The sequence below is a fragment of the Cherax quadricarinatus genome, chromosome 14 (genome assembly GCF_038502225.1).
Source record: "Cherax quadricarinatus isolate ZL_2023a chromosome 14, ASM3850222v1, whole genome shotgun sequence".
In the NCBI taxonomy this organism is placed as follows: domain Eukaryota; kingdom Metazoa; phylum Arthropoda; class Malacostraca; order Decapoda; family Parastacidae; genus Cherax; species Cherax quadricarinatus.
Genome location: NC_091305.1, coordinates 1,278,474 through 1,293,906, shown reverse-complemented (window position 1 = coordinate 1,293,906; position 15,433 = coordinate 1,278,474). Strand labels below are relative to the sequence as shown.

At 38.5% G+C, this 15,433-nt stretch overlaps 1 protein-coding gene across 2 annotated transcripts in view; it reads right to left on the bottom strand.

Annotated features, from left to right (window-relative positions):
- Positions 1 to 4,184: 4,184 nt before the first annotated feature.
- LOC128696261 (uncharacterized) overlaps positions 4,185 to 15,433 on the bottom strand; it is a 107,119-nt gene continuing 95,870 nt past the window's right edge. For both annotated transcript variants that reach the window (XM_053787415.2, XM_053787405.2), the window contains exons 5-15: positions 14,723 to 14,885; positions 13,961 to 14,064; positions 12,247 to 12,338; positions 11,639 to 11,807; positions 10,914 to 11,056; positions 10,303 to 10,475; positions 9,919 to 10,073; positions 8,793 to 9,025; positions 7,746 to 8,004; positions 6,591 to 6,670; positions 4,185 to 5,472 (exon numbers count right to left, since the gene is read on the bottom strand). In XM_053787415.2, the coding sequence (XP_053643390.1) occupies positions 5,296 to 5,472; positions 6,591 to 6,670; positions 7,746 to 8,004; positions 8,793 to 9,025; positions 9,919 to 10,073; positions 10,303 to 10,475; positions 10,914 to 11,056; positions 11,639 to 11,807; positions 12,247 to 12,338; positions 13,961 to 14,064; positions 14,723 to 14,885 (1,748 nt within the window). In that variant the 3' untranslated portion in view covers positions 4,185 to 5,295. The remainder of the gene's footprint in view (positions 5,473 to 6,590; positions 6,671 to 7,745; positions 8,005 to 8,792; positions 9,026 to 9,918; positions 10,074 to 10,302; positions 10,476 to 10,913; positions 11,057 to 11,638; positions 11,808 to 12,246; positions 12,339 to 13,960; positions 14,065 to 14,722; positions 14,886 to 15,433) is intronic.

Here is a 15,433-nt window from a genome sequence, read left to right as displayed (position 1 = left end):
ACTAAATCAGTGATAATATTTAAAATTCGCTAGCACTAAAGGTGGCAAACTGGAAATTAACAAATGTTAATCCAGTATTTAAGAAAGGAAACAGAACCTGTACCCTCAACTATTGACCCATTAACTGAACGTCAGTATGTGGTAAACAAAGATTATTATTAGGGACAAGATAGTATTTACTGGTAAATATAACCTGAAACCAGCGTGGATTTTGCAAAGAAAGATCATACCTGACAGAGGCATATTTTACTTAAAATTTTTTGAGAGTGGCAGTGGAGTAATGAGTATAGACAGAAACAGAACTAAGTAGAGGAAGTTGTACCCAGGCCTTCCCACATTTCCATTTCTCCAGTAAATTCCAGCTAGTGGCTGGAGGGTGAAGAGTAGGGGGAGAGCCTTTTGCTTTTATATCCTTGACTAGCACACTTAGATAATACACGACATGTCTTAATTTAGATAGAAGTAGATATTATTATAATCAAAAAGAAGCGCTAAGCCACAAGGGCTATACAGCGCTACATAGAAGATAGTTCTCAGCAGATAGCCTTGGCGTGGATTCACAATTCCTTTGCAATCTGTGTTTCCCATATACTCTCATGTACACATGGGAACACTGGAAGATAAGGTAATCAATCCCTCAGTGCTTCTTAATAAAGATACCCAGATGTTGCACATGTCTTATGCACCACCATTATTATCTTCTCTTTTATTGTTTCCATGTTGGTTCGTTAGTGCCAATTACATATATAAAAGTGGAACAATTATATAATCTTCACAAGTGCTGAGGTAAAAAGCGAAGAAAGAAGTCACTTCGTTGCGAGAAATTATTGTAAGGTTCACGGAAAGGAATTTCCTGTGTTCATAGCTGAATTTTTTTTTTTATAGTAAATACGTTTTTTCTGCGGCTGTTTTTGTCCAAGCACTGCATAATCCTATGGGTTTAGTGCTTCCTCCTTGATTATGATAATCTACAGCTGTTTAATGTTGACTAAACATGTTAAGTGTTCAGTGTAGAATGTAATTACTGCTACATAGCAACTCTTGGTCAGTTAGGTTCACACAAAAAAAAAAAATATCTCTTCACGTTTAAAGTTTGTAAATTAAGCTAAACCATTTTACAGTACTTTTTTTTTCGCCAGTTGTCAGTATTTAATACATATCGGTGATGTGGACCAGACATCTGTTCATTTTTTAGCTTCTATTGATACACAGGTGTAGAAAGACACGTAAGCAAACACTATAACATATTTATTAGAAAACGTTTCGGTCCTGGAACCTTGATCACTTCTTCACTTGATCAAGGTCCCAGGACCGAAACGTTTTCTAATAATATGTTATAGTGTTTGCTTACGTGTCTTTCTAAACCAACTTGTCGGTATTTATTACCAAGGTTTATACCATACACAGGTGTAAATAAGGTAGAATATCCCGTGTCTTTTACAATGGCGCTTATTCTTGAAATTAACAAATAAACGAACTTATTCAGAAACTGAAAATTGTTAGGTGTTGATTAGTCAACCACTAATTTAAGATATGCACACTTAAAGACATGAAATAATGAACAGTGGTCCTTAATTGCAGGAAATTCAACAAAATAGAAAAAAGACTAATACAGCTTTTGTATTCTGGCGTTCCCCTTATTTTGAGTATTGTAATTTTTATATAATATATATATATATATATATATATAATATATATATGTATTATAAATTTCATATATATATGTGTATGTGCGTGTGTAAAAATGTAAAGCCGACCTTTAATCATGTGGAAGAATATACACTGCAAGACTGTTTTGTGGAAGATTAAGGCACAGCGATTATTATTAATTAACCTTTGTGGGGTCAGTCGGTGCATGGAGGGCTCGATCCTCCGTTCGCTGAACGCCGCTCAGCTTCTGTATCCCCAGATGCGAATTAAAACGTCAACATCTACACCGGTGTAGAATTTATTATTTTTCACTTTACCTATGTGGAGTTTTAAATATTTTTTTTAATACCAAAGTTAAAATGTTGACGTCAATACAGGTAAGAGAAATTTAATTTGATTCTGTTAGGGCCACACAAATTCCCATCAGTTCACTCACATTAAGTCAAAATTTTAATCTATAATAAATTGAGATATAAAAGTAACTGGAAACTTTTAGTTTCTTATATTTTGTGTAGCTATTTTTACGCTCAATTGTTAGACGCATCATTGAAGTGTAAATATGTATACATAGTGTGTATGATGGTGTATAGTGTGTATGATGGTGTATACTTAATCGTCACGTCAGTGAGTCTGTCACATGTCATTCCAAGCAAAAATGTTGGTATTTTTATGATAATCATAAATATTAAACTAACTAAAGCGTATTGGTATATAATTATCATTCTCTTACTGGGTACCTGTTATTAACTTTTTTGTATGCCAGGTATAGCCTTTGTGGTTTAGCGCTTCTTTTTGATTATAATTAATAATAATAATAATAATAATAATAATAATAATAATAATAATGTATGCCAGGTAAGTTTCTCACAGTATTTTCTACTTTGTTATACCCTCGCTAGTCTTATCTCACACACAATAAAATCCAAGTGTCTACCTACAAGTGCCTTTGACACATGGACAGCTCTGTATAACCCTTGTGGATTTAGAGCTTTGATTGTAATAATAATAATTATAATAATAATCTGACACATTGTAACTCACACACATTATGTAACATTTTTCTTAATTCTGAGATACAAAAAAAAAAAAACACACAAAAGGGTTTTTATTTATATTGTGCTATACATTTTTTACACATTACTTCAAAGTAAAAACTTAGAATAAAATGACACGGGAAATTATATTAAAACGACAAGGAATGTTAAGTCAACACGTTTGATCCTTGCTGTGGAAATCCCTTCAAGGAGCCATAATGTCTCTCATTCGTATTCGTGGGGGGAGCACTAAACCGTAGGGGTCATACAGCGCCAAGGACGGGGGGGGGAGGGGGAACGGGAGGAATTTTAGATTCAGTACAAGGTAGAGAGAGGTAGGTTCAATCCCTTGGATAAAGAGCCCCTTACCAGCGTCAAGGAACCTCCTTTAAAGAGTGGCGTTTGTGAAGGGCTCTTGATCCATGGCATTAGTTATCCTTTCCTTATCTGTTTCTTATTCTCAGGCGTTGTATAATTAACGAGTTTAGAGCTTTCCCACGAATGTCAATTTGTATTTCTCGAGAATAAAAAAAAAAATTTTAAGTAAAAGGACACAAGTGCAACTAATGTGACATTTTATTGTGGCAACGTTTCGCTCTCCAGGAAAGCGAAACGTTGCCACAATAAAATGTCACATTAGTTGCACTTGTGTCCTTTTAATTTATATATTGTCGGTAATGCTGCCAAAATATATACAAAAAAAAAATCGTGCCACAACTGTTGTGAACGAGAATGCCCATGATGATGGTTCGAAAAAAATGCCTTTGAGGTAAAGAGCTTTCGCTTAATGTGGGCGAAGAGCTCTTCATCCAAGGACTTTCAGCCATCCTTATCTTATTCAGGTCAAAACTAGTTATCTCCATTTTACAGGCTCAGTAAAACCCCTACGCGTTTAACACCTAAGCGTAAATGTAATTATTCCTACTAAACTTTTAATCACGGTTTTCAAGGCAACATTGGTGCATGTTACAAAAAAGTAATCCCGGACAGTTTAAAAAATAAAAAAAATATATAAGGAGTTTTTAAAAAAAATCTAAATTTCTCACTTGGTTTTACATTACGTCAAAACTACCATTTTTTTATATACTGTAAAACACTTCTCAGCTTCTTTTACACTTCATAACCAATTTCAGTTTAGAATTAAATCTTCACTGCTATCTGGATTCTAAATTTTTAATTATTTTATCTAGATTGTGGTTTGTAAGTGTTTCTTTAAACTGTTTCAAACAATCTAGGTTTTACCTCCAACTGAAATCAATTTTAGTCTAGATAAGAGGTGCTCAGATTAGTTAGATTCTCAAGTAAAGCTGAATCATTGTCATTTTAAGTCTTAAGGAACTCTAACCTATATATGTAACCACACTAAGGCTCCTAAGCCAGTGATTTGGTAACTACAGTAATGCCTCTTTATCCCTTGGTCAATTTACCCTCATGTGGTTAAGACGCCATAACATATGTTCATAATACCTTTCGTAAATGAAATAGATATTGTGTGTGAAGTGTGCTACACACAGGCTCTAGGAGAGTTAATTTAAACGACCGTACGAATACGTGTGTGTGTGTGTGTGTGTGTAAAACATCGGTACAGTTATAACTACAAGTGTATCGTGTCTATACCTTAATACATACATAGGTCAATGCTAAAGGAACTTTTAAATACCGCAACACACAGCTTCATCATTTGGGCTCTACTAGTGAGGAAGAACTGAGAGTGGCACTGGCACTTACAAATATTTTCAAGAAACTCGCATGTGAGAAAATGGAAACTAGAGGACGTTTCTGTCCCTCATGGAGAGTGAATGTGTTACTTGCGACTTGATAATGGTGTTGAACGAAAGTTTTTTCATTCAGAAATTTGTGGGTCGGTTGTGGATTGCTCCAGTCACGGAACAGTGACTTCTTAAGTTATGGCAGCAAGACATTTCCTTAACACAGCACTTAGTGTACCTTCAGCAATTAAAATCCTCAGCACAACCTCAGCATATTTCCTCGCCACATCGTTCCCCATATATATATACTGTACAGGTAAGTCTATGCTCACTGAATACTATAAATAACAACTTGCAAATAATTCGGTCACATAACATTCATATCTACTCACAGAACAACATTTTGCATAAATAAGACAAGTAACATTCACTCATAACACAATATTTAAATTAAAAACTTTATCGTAAACATAAGGTATCACACTGAAACCTTTTACATGCAAATAGCACAAAGTCTTGTATCCAGACTCGATGATAAACCATACAAGTAAGCTTTTTCTAAAAATTTAAGAAATTAATATTAAATAAGCTTAGACATTCCTATACAAGCCTCAGGATCTAAGATTGGTTTATGTACAAATCTTAGATTTTGTGAGACTACGAGAAAGTCATTTACAGGTTTTGTTTTACAAAGCATAAACAACGGCCTCTGACCAGTCCATCTGTAGTGCGACTTTGAGAAATACATTCTTTATCGCTTTCAAAGAATCCTAGAAAACCTTCAGTCTTGCATTATTAATACTAAAATATTTACAATATTTTACAAAGCCACAACGCATGTAGAAAAGGATTCCGACAGCGTCTTGATAATCAAAAATGTCCCTAGGGTCTAAAGGTAGACTTCAGTCCCTCAAGGAAGTCCTGAGGCTTTTGAGAGTGTTGGCGGAGTCTTCGGAAGTGGTGACGGTGTAAGGAGACCTCACACCCCTACTGAGGGTGGAGATTACGCGGTGTTCCTCAGGCGGGAGCTTTCTTCGTCTGGCGAACACACACATGACTGCGATCAACACTATGCACACCTGCTCAGAAAGACGACTACATTACTGTCATAATAACTACTGGTACGAAGCGGAAGGAATGTGAAAATACTCATGATTCCTATGCAATTACTTTGTCCTGTGGAAGCTGTATGATCTGAATATGCTGCGTTGTATGACCCGTAGGGGTCTACCGCTTACTTTTGATTGTAATATGGTCTGAATAAGTGCTAGGCTAAACTGTTAGTGGTAAATTCGCTATCTGATTGTGGGTGGGTAAGTTTTCAAGAGATTTGTGAAAAATTTTGTAGGCTAATTCGCATGTATTTGGATTGCATTTCCAGAATGTTAATGTTAACAGTACCACGAACAGAGGCTGTTAACATTACCATTCCGCAATTCGTGAAATTATTTACAAACATTTGGTCTCTTGACGCCACATAACTGAGCAGCCGGAGGAGACTGACCACCGGGCACCGGGCTAGTCCCAGACTATTTCATCGCTTCCCGCGTGCACTGGCTAACTAAAGAAATTTTTGAATGCTTAGCAATCTACGAGCAAAATTGCATAGAAATATTTTATCTCAAACTTGTACAGGACATCCTTTACACACTGGCTAGTCACGTGAGCAAGAATTCAAACTCCACCTGGTTTATCCTACTAGGCATCTATAGCAATGTGAAGTCTGAGTGAATGTAGGACTGTGTATTTTGATTCCCTGCTCATGTGGAGAGTCAAGTTGCAGAGGTTCCAGTCCTCCGTTGGTCTTAAATCAAATGTTTATAAATAATTACGCTTATTGTGGATTAAGCATTCCAAAATCTTTCTCGTGGGCCAGGGCATTGGAGGAGGATAAGATAAAATACCTAGTCACCAGCTGGTGATCCTCTGGGAAACAGCTGTTAATATTTACTGGTTGAAGGGATAGAGTACTGTGTGTGTTTTTGACTCCCTGTTCACACGGACAAGGTGCGGAGATTAGAGTTCTCTTGGTCAGAGATAAAAACATATGTATCATTTAAATTATTATTATACATGTTTAATATACGAGTCACTGATGATTATTTGATTGAAAGCACTTAGCGGACCTTTTGACTAGGGTGTGCGTATTAATGCAATGCCAAATAGAGATTGAAGTGAGAGGAATGAGGTTGCTCACCTGTAGGATGAGTGCGGAGACCACTATAGCAATGAGAACCTCCCTCGAAGTACACACCAGCTGCGCCAGCCTGCGAGCGTCTGCAATAAATCATGGAAACTCCTTTGTATAAAAACGCAAATTTTAGATACTGATGTACATGTTTCTTTGAAAATAGTTTCAAGAATAATGTGTACATTAAATTCGTCACTTTTGCGCTTTCTTTTTTAACAATAACAAAAGCTAAAAAAATCCCTTTGAAATTCATGCAATTCAGCACTTTCTTACAAGTTCCTAGAGCGGGACCTATTTATACTGCAGATATTTCCTGCCTTATCTCCTGGCTAAGATACGCTGACGACGTCTTGGTCATCGTTCCCAGACACTTCTCTTCGATCCTTACTACGATCTGAAGAAACTGCTTAGCGGCCGACCAACAACCCAATCAGATATAACTAATTCAAAAATCTTTCGTGTAAACTCGATGAATTATGATAAAGTGACACTATAATATTTAAATATGATGCAAATTGTGTCCTACATCACAACAAATACCTTAATAACTTCAACTCAACAAATTTGAACCTCTCAAATTACTTTTGAAAAAGTGGAGAATGTTTCAAGTTCTAAGCCTATGGAAAGCCTAACGAACAAGGATGACCTGACTTATTCATCTCCCACTACCATCTCTGAACTTAATAATTAAAGGCTTCTCTTGAGTTCCCTTCGGATCTGCTGTAGCAAGTTCCTACTAGACGAACAAATGAATATAGAAAAGACTTTCTCCACCTTCAAATTTACCGTGTATATCATCCACTCCTATAAAATCAAAGCCATCTAGGCTAAAGGACTGATTAACTCGTCTTCTACTATCTACGGTTGCAGCACCTTCAAATAAACTCTGCACTGAATTCATAAAGCCATTGTACGGCAAAACGTCTTCAAAATAAACAAACCCAGGAGTTGCACATGTCTTATTCATCAACATTGTTGTATGCTCATTTAATTTACGTTATGCATAACCCCTGTTGGTTTGGCGATTTATTTGATTACGATTTAATTTACGTTAACCAAAACTATAACGGCACATGTACAGAGATCGTCTCGAATCCGCAAAGAAAACAAAAACTGACTTCAGAGGACAGACTGCTCGTCAGCACCCTGAGATTCACCCACCTGTCTCTTCGGGCAGTAGGCCCGTCCTCAGCGGCTTCACTGTGTTGCTGTTGACGATTATCTCCTTCTGAAGCGGCATCTCGTGGTAGATAGTGTCCTGGTCTATTTCTTCGGCGTCATTCTCAAGGACCAAGTCCTTTCCCTCAAGGGTTATCTCACCTCCCTCAAGGGAGATCTCCCCATCCAGCGTCAAGAGACCTCCCTTCTTAGTCAACCCTCGCCGCTTGCGCCCGTACGATACGATTGGACCACACTGAGCCTAGTACACCACCACCAAATTATTATTATTATTGTAATATTCATAATACCTCTGGGGATGTGCCTTGATGCTAGTGAGGGGCTCTTAATCCAAGGAAGAGGGCTTATCCACTCTTCTTGGGTTGAACTTCATTGTCTTTCATTCCCCATGTACTTGTATGACTAGTCATACAGCATCCGGGAACTAAGAAGTAATCAGGTTTGATCCAAGGACAGGGTGGCTCCAGTTCCTTGGATCAAGAGCCCTTCACCGGCAAAATGGACAAATCACACGGTGAAAATAATTACAAGGAACTGAGAACTGAGGTACCAATTTTTCTAAAGCATTTACGATTTAGGTAGCACAGATAATTACTTAGAATAGTGGAAAGCTTTCACATTAAAGTTCAGATGTGTGTGGGTGAGGAGCAGCTCTCACTGAGAGGATTATTCAGGCTAGAGTCTGAAACTCGGGCATCTTTCAAATATCACTGAGCACAATACATCCAGGTAAGAGGATATAACTTTGAATCCAGGTTTTTCCTTAGAATCACGAAAAAAAATCAGGCCCAGAGGCCCGTTTCTTACCCATCCCTTAAACCCATATGAAACTCATACTGCGACAGTTATCATGAGTGACCCAGAATTATCAAATAAATAATTCTTTGCTACAGCTCAATGGATGGTTTTCATCAAAATAAACTTAGTGACACTCATCTAGGTCCCCAAAACCCAGTCCCTTCGAATACACATTACGATTATTCATATCAAGTCAAACCTAAGATCTAAGAATAATTTCATAGGACTTACCGGACGACACTCGTCCAGACAAAACTGGACGTTAACCTGGAACCGGACCACTTGGTCCTCTGAGAACTTGAAGGCCTCAAATTTGCCCTGGAGACTCTTGGAGCCTGGCACAGGCTGGAGGGACGGGAAGATGACCGGGTCAACAGGGCACCCCCGCTCATCCAACAGCGTGATGGAGTCGCTGTTGTCACTGCTCTTGGCCACCAGGTTGCGGGCCAGGATGCCATATACACCTGTCACAAGGAACGTGGGAGTAAATTAATTGTGTAGGAAAGTAACAAATTGTTTAGAATCTGAAGGGCAAGCAGCTTATAGTAGTGAAGAGATGAAGCTTTGCACAACGAGGTTTTTCTGAACAAGGTTTCGAGATGCTTAGACCTTCAAGTTAAATAAAAGTAAGTAATTGTTTAGAATGCAAAATTCGTGTGTGTTATTCAGCTCAGGGAATGTTTGACGCTTCATTCTCTGACCTCTAATCTCATGACATACTATCCTCTCATATAAGTTTTAACAAGGCAAAATAAAATCATCAACCGTGAAAAAACCCAGAGGGGGCTAAATAACAGTCGGCGAGGAACCAAGTTGCCATTCCTAGTACCTCTGGGAGGAGTTTTTTTTTTATTTTAACAAATTAAAGAACTGATACAGATCTAAACAGACCGAAACCTGACCCCAAAAAATCATGTTCTGCAAAGCATCTTTTCTCACAATAGATTGTGCCTATATAACCGGGAACCGAACCAGCGTCCTGCCACTAGAAGTCAACAGCAAAACTACCGAGAGACGTGAGTTTTATTTTGAAAGCTCTTAACAAGACTTCTTTATATCTTTTATTTGTTAATTGTTATCAATAGTGCCAGATGTCTCCGTTGTATCAATTATAAATGTAAATGGCTACAGCAGTCAATAAACGCTAAAGTCACCCTTATTACTAACCTCGACCATGAAGAATAAGTCATTACCGTGACTGAAACATGTCATACCTAGCCAACAATATAGAAAAGTAAACCGGAGGATATTTCGATAAGCCCAGGACCATTATCAGTCTAATAGTGAACAAAGAGGGCAGTGGCAGAAGATAATTCAGGGGAGTGGGAGGTGTCACAGTTACCATCATGGCACTTACTCTCGCTGTCCAGCTCTAGTCTGAGGTAGAGCTCCTCGCCCAGCCTGGCACCAATGATGTCATTGCCTTCGCGATCCACAATACGTAGGCGTATCCTGGGTGTAGGAGCCGTGGCGTTGACAATGCCCGTAGCCACTCCACCGCCTGGGAAACTGCTGTAAGGGTGTAACGTACATATCTATACATTGTTTCTTTTTGGCTGTTTAGTTTATATTAATGTTTATTTTTAAGACTTCAAACAAAACCCACTTATCTTTGACATCCGAGGCAATGACCAAACCCTCTTTTGTAATAACAGATTTTTTTTTCCTATATTTACCATTTTCGTGTTGATTCGATATTGAGTGGTAAGGATAATGTGTCATTGAGGTCAGCGCCACTTACTCAACGATGAAGTTGTAACTGTCCGTGACCGTCTTGTTGCCGGTCTCGAAGAGACAAAGGAGCTTTATGGCTTTGTCTCCCCGGCGTTGTATGACAGGATGGTGTTGAACAACGATCACGTTGCTATACACGCCGTTCCCCTCGTCCATCACCCCGCACTCAGGGTCATGAAACTGCAACACAACGTGACTCAGTGAGGGAAAGGGGAAAGGGGAAGAGGGTCCTCTACATACATACTTCTGGATATTAAGGAAAGTGATTTCAATGAATCCATATGTAAACACTATAAAAAAATTGACTCCTGATACTTTCTAAGACACTCATGCTTAACAGTTTTGAGGATAAAATAAGTGGTTAGTATTCTCTTTTTATAACAGTCAGTATGACATTGTTTATGTAGTGGTTTTAAAGTATAACAGACAAAAGATAGATCCTAATTTATCCCAATACTCCTATCAATAAAAATTAATCATAAGTAAGCACGTTCGAGAGTAAAAATAGAGAAAATTTTGATCCGTCCTTGACTCAAAGTTCAGAGACTTAATGAAAAAAAGTGTTGGTACTTAATAACAAGGAGAGCACTTTTACATGAAGAAAGTGTTCGTATTCACCTTGATGACGAGGAAAGTGTCAGTACGGCCTTTATCCTTGGACTGACAGCTATTAGGAAAATCTCTTGAGAAAAGCCTTCCTTTAAAGGGCTCGCCAGTGTGCAGGGCAACTGTCATAGCGTCTACACTACACTCCAGACGTACTGCGGAGAACACACATGAAACACCATTACACAGGGAAAATAACACAAATGACAATTACAATAATCGCAAACACTAATAAATTAAAATAATTTAATTAAAAACACTTAAATAATAAACACAAAATTATGAAATAAATGTTTATAATAGTGATAATAATAACAGTAATTTACACAGGAGTATTTGAACCCTCAAAGCTGCTTAGTGTAAATTACTTGTTGCTTTCAAACGTAAGCCTCTCAGTCATTCCTAAATGTTTTCAACTTATCATAGCATGTGAAGAAGATACGTTTGTAGGAGAAAATTTTTAGATTTGTCAGCTCTTCGAGTCAAAGCATGCAAACTGCTCGCATATATATTCTGGTAAGAGTGGAAGAGGAGAGGAGTGAAATCATTTGTAATGAATAGTGGATCTATGGAGTGTTGCAGGAAGTAATCGCTAGGGTAATGCAGGAGGTACGTTGAACTGTGTTGAAATGTTGATAACAGGCGTGCTAGAGAGCTTTTCAGTCGAAAATAGATACATAATAGAGCCATCATATCAGTGAAAGAGGCATAACTAATGTTGTCAAGTGAGTACTTACGGTCGAGGCAAGTGGTGCGTTGGTAGAAGACAGCTCCTGGGAAGGGGAAGACAGCAGACGGCCCTGCAGACACAGTGTCGTCGCCTGAGAGACGACACACATTGGCACTCTCGAACCATGTGAACGACCGGCAGTTAAACGTCACCTCCGATTCACACGCTAGTTGGCACTAAGGAAGTGCGAGAGGGAATGAGGAGGAACGAGCGTGAGAAGAGCGAGGTGGGATATTGAGTGAAGAGGAGGTAGAATAATGAGAAAGCACATTAATTTATCTTATGTAATTCCTCACTGAGTGTTATACCCGCTAGTAGTCATAACAGAGCTGAAATTTTGGAGTATAAGGTGACCCAACTTTGTGTAATTATATAATAATCCGAAATCAAATGACAACAAGATAATCACTGTTTTCACTTACTTTAGGCCATCAGGAACAATTTGACTGGTCAGAGACCAAGCCGAGATTAACACACGGAGGATCGATCCTTCAATACTCTTCCGTTGAATAACCCATACAGATTTATCATTTCCACGAAATACAATGCAATCTCAGTGACGTGAAAGCAAAGGGGAAATCAGCTAAGACCCGATCCGTGGATAAAGTTACTCACCTCAGCCAAAGAACTGACGGTGAACTGGACGTCTCCGTGACCCATGTCTTGCTGAGGCAGCTCCTCGAACTCACAGTGTTGTACCTTCGAGACTGGGGGGGGGGGGGGGGGAAGGGACAAAACATTGCTATGTAGTGTTGAAATGACAAGACCAAAGAAGCATACAGAATTTACCAACCAATTGGGAATGGAAGTTAAAGGAAGTTTCGGATTGTCCTGGACCTTCATTGATTCGCGACTTAATAATAATTCAGGTCTTAATTTTTTAATTTGCAAAATTAGTTGTGTATTGTTCCAACTAAGGAACTGTGACTCATTCCACCTTAGAAGACGCACTCTAATTTTAATAAGAAAATCAAATATTATAGTGGCTGTCAGTTTCAACTTTAAGAATTGATGAAATAATCTGGAAGACTATCTTCCCACTGCCATACTGATTAACGGCCAGTACTATATTATTAAAAATATTTTAATTCTTAAGATATGGATTGAGGTATAAGTGTAAATATACTAAGATGAATATACTCTTCAGTGTATATACATATATGCTTCTGAGATACTTCTCAGTGTATTCATGTACATTGTCGGAATAACACTTTACCGGAACCTCTATTCAAACTGTTCCGAGTCACCACAAAGAAATGGACACTGTACAGTATTAGCACTTATTTAGCATCACTATCATTGGGTATTGGGGCTGCACGGCTCATTTTACCGACCCGATAAATACCTCGTGAAGTCTGACCCGAATACGCCTGTGTAATGGCTTCACATCAGAAGCCATTTTAGTCACTTCACTGTTGTGTTGGCTCGACGGGTCAGGACAACACTGGTGCCATTTTGACATTAATGGGCAATGAAAGGCATTAATGTTAAAATGGGAGATGCTGTTGTACAAGAAAGCATAAAACTCTATACCCTGGCTGAAAGACTTTAGTCCACGTTTTAGATATTAAGAGTTCCTTGCTTAAATGCCAATGGAGAACCTTCGTAAGATATATGCTTAGAGAGAAATTTGATAATAGAAAAACTGGTGTTCAAGAAGTGCACAATAAGGGCAGTTTGGTAGACCAGCATTAATGGAGAATATTATTTTCTTATAGTCGGACTTGAGTCCTGGAAATGGGAAGTACAATGCCTGCACTTTAAAGGAGGGGTTTGGGATATTGGCAGTTTGGAGGGATATGTTGTGTATCTTTATACATATATGCTTCTAAACTGTTGTATTCTGAGCACCTCTGCAAAAGCAGTGATAATGTGTGAGTGTGGTGAAAGTGTTGAATGATGATGAAAGTATTTTCTTTTTGGGGATTTTCTTTCTTTTTTGGGTCACCCTGCCTCGGTGGGAGACGACCAACTTGTTGAAAAAAAAAAAATTACTTGAAAACAATATTTGAGCAAGGAACTAAAATATCCAACGGTATTCCATATAAATGTTGGATAAAAAATGAACTTTGATTAAATTTCTATTCTAGATAGCCCTTAAAAAATTGTGATGAATGAAAAATGCACTTGACTTTTCTATCATTTCCCTAACACAAATATGGTAATGATAACAGTGACTAATACAGTTACAAAGATTATCATACATAACAGCATATGTGTACGGAACCTATAACCCAAAAAGTCAGACAATGTGACTTATTTCCATTGGGGTCCTTGTTGACCTTAATGGAAATAAAATTAGGTAGATGTTACAATGTGAGTCACTTACTGCCGGCACACTGGTTCTCTATGTAGTGCACATGAGGCGACGACGGACGGAAACTGAGGGGCTGAGTCCGTCTATCTTGGCGACTAAGACGACACACACCATCCCTGCGGGTCACAGGTCATACGTAGGGTAAATACAAAGGTCAACAGGCAATGAGAAAATAAGGTACATCGTACCAATTTATATATCTATTTCTGCAAGTACATGTACATGATATGCAAGCCTAGCTGACATCAATGACGTACTACTATACAGAAAGCAGCTTGTTATGCAGAGCATTTCGGGAAAATTATGTCAGTTTTGTCCCAGGATACGAGACCCACACCAGCCGAATAACGCCAAGGTACCCATTTTACTGATGGGGAACACACATAACCTGTGTAAAGAGACACGCCCAATGTTTTTACCCTCGCCGTTTGAAGCGAGAGCTTCAGCCACCAGGCCACGGGGCCTGGTAAGGACATCGTACCAATTAGGTAAGTGTTAAGGTAAGAATGAATAACCTCAAAAAAAAAAAAAAACTTTGCTGTAGGCCTACTGTCCCATACAAGACCCATATAACTTGCATCCAGTCTTTCAACTAGAGTATCTGTCCAGTTACAAGACTTCAGAAAGAATTGTCAGAGAGCTGCGTGAATCTGAAACCAATCAATAGACTAGTATATCAGTTCAGGGGATTTAGAACTAGTCAGCAGATTAATGAGTGAACTCAAGAAAGTAAGAACCAAAGCAAAACAAAGGAATAAGTGTTCCGCTACTAACCTTTCGTGGTACTCTGCGCTACGACATTTGAGGTTGCGCTCACCTACGCACAGTTCTGCGCATTTCAGTCTGGTTGGGACGTTAGTGAGCACCAGGTCATCATATCCATCCACCTCAAAGCCCACAACTCGCTCCAGCATCCAGAGCTTCCCACACGCAGGCGCTGAAGGACCACAGGAAGTGTGACAGTTGTAAACTTAATTTTACAATTCGCAAGGGAATCAGTGTGATGGGATGGTAAAACACCATCACATTATGGTGGCATTAATGTGATGAACACTGACCAATATGCTCTGTAATAACCCACATAATGACAAATTCAGGAAATTAATTGATCTGTTTATTTCGACTCTCCTGTGGAATCCTCTTCAGATCATTATAGATCAATTAATCTCCTGAGTTTCTTTCTCCATATGGGTTATTGAGTATTAAGAAGTGTTAATTGTACTTTATTCACTATTCAGTATATCACAAAATTCTACATGAAAGCAAAAAGCATTGGCAACTATACATTTCTGCATGCAGTCGAGGTCCTCTTCAGCAGATTAAGTAGCTAAAATACAGGGAAGGAGAGGGGAGGTCTTGTACAGTATAGTCGTAGGAGCCACTACGGAGAATTAAGGCGTGCTATTATTAAAATCATGAGGAAGTGCTAACCCACAGGGGTTATGCAGCTACTGGTTAATGAATAGTCAGATTTGGTACGAGGAA